Below are 6948 nucleotides of genomic sequence, written 5' to 3' on the forward strand. Positions count from 1 at the left end.
ATGAGGATTACTTTTTTCTGGGCTGTGTTCCAACTTGCTTGACAGATTTCTCTTCTGTGTAAAAAAGTACAGTCCGTTGTAAAGTAGAGACAAGCAGCACTTTCTGGTTGTAATCCAACTGGACAATCGAAGACGGTTCTTCCAATACAAGGCTGGAGTTGCAAACACCCTTTTAAGATACATGCAATTAACAAAAGTCAGCCTTTCTAGAAACAGAAGGTAATAACTAACACTTCAAAGAAATTAATAAACCCAAGAAAGAGAAAACAACTAAACAAACAAAAGCTTTTGAACTACTGTTGCACAAAGTTCATCTAATGAACGTGAAGTACCTTTATGCAGATAAGAGGGGAGTTAGATTGTGTGTACTACACTGGCATGCTATGAAATTTAATTTCTCTTGGAGTATTAGCTAACACATTTCACTTGAAATTAACAGAAACTCTAGGACGCATTTTCTTCCTTCTTCTTCACTGCCAGGGCATACAATGCCAAGACAATCATTACATTTGGAGTTGTTAAACCTTTCCGACAAATCAAATGAGGGATAGTCATACGCAAATCAGGATGGCTGTTTTTTTAAACGTATATATATATATATAACACACATGTATGTGTATATATATACACACACGGGTCCGCCCTAGGCCCGACTGAGTCCACTAAACAAAGGGGAACAACTTCCAGCAGCTTCTTACAGAAGCTGCCACCGTAGCTACCCCTCCCTAAATAAAACCAGAACAGTCACCCAGTAGAACCCAAATATTACTTTCCTTCTACACTCTAGACTGTGATGCTGAACAATTCTGAAAGACGTACTTCATCAATACAGTGAATCAGTAACGTCACATCATTCAGAAGTGCCCTTTCCAAACAAAAGAGAAAATACTGGCTGAAAGCTGAAGGAAGATATGATAGTTACTTCAGACAGAAGCATGATAAAATGAGAAGTATCATAACTTTTTTTTAATATTTTTTTTTAAAAGGTAAGGCAGTTGCGAAGGATAATCAATGGTTGTCTTGCTGAGTGTGTGCACCACACTTGGCCAGTGTACACATACCAATAAATCAGTCCAACTAAATACATGATATTAAGCAATTAAGTAAGTGCTAAATATTTAAATACACAAGCATTATTTCAGAAAACTGTAGATGGGAACTAAGGTCTCTATAATAAATGCTCACCTGGTCTAGGTCTAGGGCAGAGTAGACAATCTTCCCTTTGTCATCTCCAGAGAATAATTTCATTCCATTGGGACTCCAAGCTAAAGCTGTAATGCTACTTCTGTGGATACCAGCAACATCAAACCTCCGAAGCTGTGAAACAACACCAAAGCAATACAGGAATGAGGGGAAGAGAAAATGGAGACACAAAGCCTATTCAGTGACTCTAATAAATTGGAGATAAAGTACAAAACTGCAGGTCATTCTAATTCTTATTTAGCACAAAAAAAAAAAACCTAAACAAACAATCAAAAAATCCAACACCAAATAGCTCAGCCAGTGGAATGAGGAATTTCTCAAAAGTATTTTTGATTAAATGTATCTTCTGTAATGAAAAGTATGCTTTAAGAGTATTGCTTTTATAAGCTCAACATATGAAGCCTAAAACATATCTACAGATACTTCATCAGGCAAAATTCTCCAGTTTTCACTATTCTAAAGAATCACAGCAACACTCTACTAAGATTTGCCATTCTAAACCTCACAGAACTTTAGCCAAATACAAAGATTTACCTGTTTGTTTCTTCCAGGTAATGAAGACACAAGCTGAAAAACTGCAACCCGACCTGAGGCTGTACCAACAGCAACCAGATCATCGAAACAACTCAACAGCTTCACAAAAGTAATAGATTCACACTTCCCCTGTTGAAACAAACCGCACATAAAACTCACAAAGTTAATGAGAGACAAAGAGCACCTCAATTCTGAGCAACTCAGCTTCATTAGAAGAGACAAGAGCAAAAGTTTTACCTCAAAATTATATTTTTTCATCTGGTTTAAATGTCTGCAGTAGAGATAAAGCATTCCAATACTGCTCCCCACAGCAATGTAGTCTCCATTGGTATCAAGTGCTGTGAGGTATACCACAATGGAGCGAAAGCCTTTTTGGACCTTTGTAGGAATGGCATTGAGAAGATAATACAAGGGACAAAACTCCTTAAATATAACCGGTGAAGCCACAGATGCCATAGCAAGCATTGGCATCAGCAATTTTAAGGCTGAAATAAACACATCTACTTGACCACATAAGAAAATCTGAAAGACAAAAGCAAAAGACATGTCATTAACCTCTTTGGAAAGAATAAATGGTTAACAGAAAGCCACCATTTAGCATGTAGGGATGCAGAAATTCTCAGATTTTGTTTTGTACAAAGAAAAAGCAAGTTAAACTCTTCTAGTGAACTTAAGTTATTCTTAGAATAACCTTTTTTTTTAAGAATAAGCTTATTTCTTAGGTTCAGCCAATTTCTAAGGATGTATGGTAACCACTAAATATGGGATAACCACTTCTTCTTGCAGCTGTGAGCTAGTCAAAGCTGAGTTTAAATGCAGTATTTCTTCTCATTTGGCTAGTGAAAGAACCGTAAGGCCTCCGACACTGAACAATCCATGCGGTATATATTTAATCATCTGTCTGCCAATTCTACCCTCAATCCTGCCAGTGCTGCGAGCATGGGATATTCACTGTGTTAGACAGTGCCGTAAGATCAAAGTGTCAAACTGGCATTTATACTCCACTCCTTAATGCCCTGCATCCCAATAAAAACATGGTGGAGAAACAGGTCAGTTAGAGCTACATCTGGCATGTAATCAAATAACAACCAAAATATAAGAATAGTGTGGGAAGGAAGGGGAAATGCAAAAATTAAAGAAATCCCAGTTTGACAGCCACAGGAAAATATCCATGTAGCAACTGAATTTATAAAGTTAAGGAGCAAACAGAAAAAAGTACCATATGCTCATGTTTCCCTTTATGGTTAAGCAAATAATTTAATGCTGATGAGTGACACTGTGCTTATAAACAGGTGACAATACCGATATCATTCTAAGAAAAATGGAAACAAAGATTTAGTTTGCCTTCCTCAAGGGAAAAATTTAGTCATAGCTCATCATAGTAATGATATACTGGGATCTTCAGAAAAAGCTGATATGACCATACATAAAAATATTTATAAAATTTAATTAAACCAGTAATTCTTCTTATCATGAGGTGACAGTCTTGACAAGAACATTTTGTAGCAGTAGCTATTTTCCTCATGGATGACTTCAGAACATGGACAAGGAAAGAAACCTTCACTTCTCAAATTTTATTTTGCCACAAGCAAGTCTGTGGTGAACTGACCCTCTCAACTGAAGTTGTTCTATCACTCCCTCTCCCCAGCTGGGCAGGGGAGAGAAAACACAGCGAAAGGCTCATGGGCTGAGATAAGGACAAGGAGAGATCACTCACCAATTACCATCACAGGCAAGATAGATTTGACTTGGGGAAATTAGTTTAATTTATTAGCAATCAAATCAGAGTAGGATAATGAGAAATACAAACTAAATTTTAAAACACCTTCCCTCCACCCCTCCCTTCTTCCCAGCTCAACGTCACTCCTGATTTTCTCTACCTCCTCCCCCCAGGCAGTGCAGGGGCACAGGGAATAGAGGTTGTGGTCAGTCCATCCCATGTTGTCTCTGCCACTCCTTCCTCCTCAGGGGAAGGACTCCTCATACTCTTCCCACAAAAGAAAGTCCTCCATGAACTTCTCCAACCCGAGTCCTTCCCACGGGCTGCAGTTCTTCATGAGCTGCCCCAGCGTGGGTCCCTTCCACAAGGTGCAGTCCTTCAGAAACAGACTGCTCCAGCATGGGTCCCCTGCAGGGTGACAAGTCCTGCCAGCAAACCTGCGCCAGCCTGGGCTCCTCTCTCCACGAGGCCACAGGTCCTGCCAGGAGCCTGCTCCAGTGTGGGCTTCCCATGGGGCCACAGCCTCCTTTGGGCACCTGCCTGCTCTGGTGTGGGGTCCTCCACGGGCTGCAGGTGGATCTCTGCTCCTCCATGGGCTGCACCACAGGCTGCAGGGGAATCTCTGCTCCAGTGCCTGGAGCATCTCCTCCCACTCCTTCCTTGCTGACCTTGGTGTCTGCAGAGTTGTTGTTCTCACATATTCCCACTCCTCTACCCACTGCGGCTCTCCCCAGCGTTTTTTTTCCCTTCTTAAATACATTATCCCAGAGGCACTACCACTGTCACTGATGGGCTTGGCCTCGGCCAGCAGCAGGTCCCTCCTGGAGCTGGCTGGCATTGGCTCTGTCAGACACAGGAGAAGCTTCTAGCACCTTCTCACAGAAGCCACCCCTGTAGCCCCCCGGCTACCAAAACCTTGTCACAAAAACCCATCACAAAATTCAATTAACAGAATGGTTGAGAATCTGCCAAAAATACCTGCAGTTTTCCAATGTAAGGATTTTGGATTTCTGTAATGAATAAAGTTTTCTACAGTTGTTTAAGCCTGTAACACTGAAGATTTTCTTAAGCTTCAGCAGAGTTATAACTTCCTTAGAGAAACAAAAAACAAATATGTCAAGTGAAGTTAGAAACACTTCTAAATGCTCAAAATTTTTCTGTAAAGTATTCCTACTGCAATTGTGCAGTATCCTATTATACCTGCTTTTTACTTCTCTAAAGATGGAAAATGGTATTTGTTTGGCAGCTTCACACATAGCTTGTGGTATATATCAACTAAATAAGAAAAAATATAGCTGCTCTAGTTTAATATCTCCATTAATGTGAAAAGTTCTGAAGTCTCAATTTTCAAACTATTTCAGTTATTGCGCAAGAGGATTCAGCACGGTGGCTTTGGGTCTCGCAACACTTGCTGTCAACATACAGTTCCATGAAATCCAAAGGGATTACCTGCACGGCATTACCCATTCAAGTCCACGCTAGACAAGACTGCAGGAATAAAGATCGGTTACTGAACTTGTATTTTCTGTTTTACAAAAACTGCCAGTAAATAAGCTAGCAGCAGTTAATAGGTATTCTTAATTGTGACAAATTTTACTGCTTGCTAGAGCTTAGAAATTAATTCCTCTTTCCTCCAGTGTTAGTTACCTGTCATGACATCTGTTTAACAAAATATCACAAGGATTAGCTGATCAATGTGTCCAAAATATTTTTAAATTAAGAATTCCTTTCAGAGTTGTCTAAGTTAACAGATAATCTCAGTGTATCACCACTCTTACAATATTTTCACACCCTGTCTATTTCCTATCCGATATTTTAGATCTCCTGCCCTTTCCTTCAGCATGTACTACCTTCTATGTACAGTCAACTAAATAAAAAGAGAACCCACTGCTAAAGTCTCTTGTTTGCTGTTCTAAACATGCTGCTTTGCCAGTTCAGTAATTTTACTAGCTGCTGGTCTTTTTTTTTTTTTCTTTTTTTTTTTCTAATAAAATTAAATCCAGTCTTTGTCTGGAGTCTGACATGTACAAATCTTCCTCTGTCTCATCTCAACTTCTACCACTCCCCAGCTACTGCCTCATGAATTTCACATATTTTGGTTTTTAAGTCCCCTTTGTCACTCCTACAATTCACATCTGTCATCATCCCAAGCTGCTCTTGTAGCTGGAACCACCTCGCACTCCCCAGTTGCCAAAGGGCCTTGCAAGCCCTCAAAACTCATTTTCTGTCTTGGTTTCCATCACTTATCCTTCCAGCTCAACCAAACTGTTAAACACAAAATAATTCAGTAAAAACTATGGAATTATGGAAGTTTCTATTATCCAGAAAAAAAAGACTATTATTCTTTCCTTACAACAAACCTATCTGCAACCTGATGCATGTTTTGTAAGTTTATACTTAATTTAAAAAGAGGGAAAAAAAAGGAGGAATTTGATATGGGGTTTTTTTTCCCCCATAGAAAACACTGGGAGGAATTATTTCTTGTCATATATTAAGTTAAATTAAAAAAAAATCTGCTGTCAGGTTAGGGTTCTCTCTCTTCATAAAGTTATTTACAATCTTATTTCAATCTTCTCTGATGGCAAAGTTGTAAAAAAATGAAATTAAGTTTTGTTCTCTACAACCCATGCAAAAAAAAAAGTATTAATAAACTGTAATTCCTTACCATCATACACAAATTTGTTTCATCTTGAGTGATTTACAGACTAACAAAACATTCACACTACTTGTGTGAAAACACATAAATGAAAGCTCAAATCATCACTTTACCAAAAACACTGCTAATTAAGTAATTTTACCTACACAAAACAAATGTATAAAGGACTGCAGTGTGGCCTATATATTCAAAAACTCTGCACAAACACCAAAATTCTCTGCTTTTGAGCCTACAGTCTTCAAAATCCCCCTAATTACAGTTGTGTATCACAGGCAGTCTCCTTCTCTTTATTAACAGCTTTAGGATTATATGTTATCTGTTTTTCCTACTTCATTAATCGAAGGCAAACAGCAGATACAATCTGTTTTCTCAGACAGATTTTGGAATTGTACATGCACGTTCACTGTGTCAGCCACAGTTACTCTGAAGTACGTAACAGCTGCACAGGGCAATCAGCTTGTGCTAAGCAGCTATCCTGCAGCAGAGATAAAGCAGAGAAAAATGCCTTATGTTGCACATCAGAAACAATCACTAAACAAAGAGAGTCCTTCCTTCTCAACTCATAAAGTTCACAATAAGCTTTTAAGTACTACGTTCAAGGCCACGTTTTGAAAATAAAAATTTTAAAATTTTTCTGGTCTCAGAAACAGGAATAAGGCTCAATGCTGCCTAACAGAGGCAACTAAGGGAGAGATAATCCCATGGTTAAACAGACAGGCAGTGGCTAAAGGTTCAGTGCCAGGGTATGTCACAGATGGACTGCAGGAGGCTAAAGCCGTCACTGGATTTCTCCGAGCCCAAGTGTCCTGCCTGTACAAGAGGGACAACTGCTCTG

At 39.1% G+C, this 6948-nt stretch overlaps 1 protein-coding gene across 4 annotated transcripts in view; it reads right to left on the reverse strand.

Moving 5' to 3' along the window:
• Positions 1–4553, reverse strand: part of TECPR2 (tectonin beta-propeller repeat containing 2) — a 42488-nt gene extending 37935 nt beyond the window's left edge. For 3 of the 4 annotated variants that reach the window (XR_015258647.1, XM_086748534.1, XM_086748531.1), the window contains exons 1-5: positions 3618–4427; positions 1975–2259; positions 1738–1866; positions 1186–1317; positions 12–169 (exon numbers count right to left, since the gene is read on the reverse strand). Coding sequence is in view for 3 of the 4 variants with exons in the window: in XM_086748534.1 (XP_086604660.1) it covers positions 12–169; positions 1186–1317; positions 1738–1866; positions 1975–2259; positions 3618–3677 (764 nt within the window). In the remaining variant the exon portion in view is untranslated. The other variant, XM_086748533.1, reaches the window with a different exon arrangement.
• Between the last annotated feature and the right edge of the window lie 2395 nt (positions 4554–6948).

This window comes from Chlamydotis macqueenii, chromosome 5 (assembly GCF_036417535.1).
Source record: "Chlamydotis macqueenii isolate bChlMac1 chromosome 5, bChlMac1.mat, whole genome shotgun sequence".
Taxonomy (NCBI): domain Eukaryota; kingdom Metazoa; phylum Chordata; class Aves; order Otidiformes; family Otididae; genus Chlamydotis; species Chlamydotis macqueenii.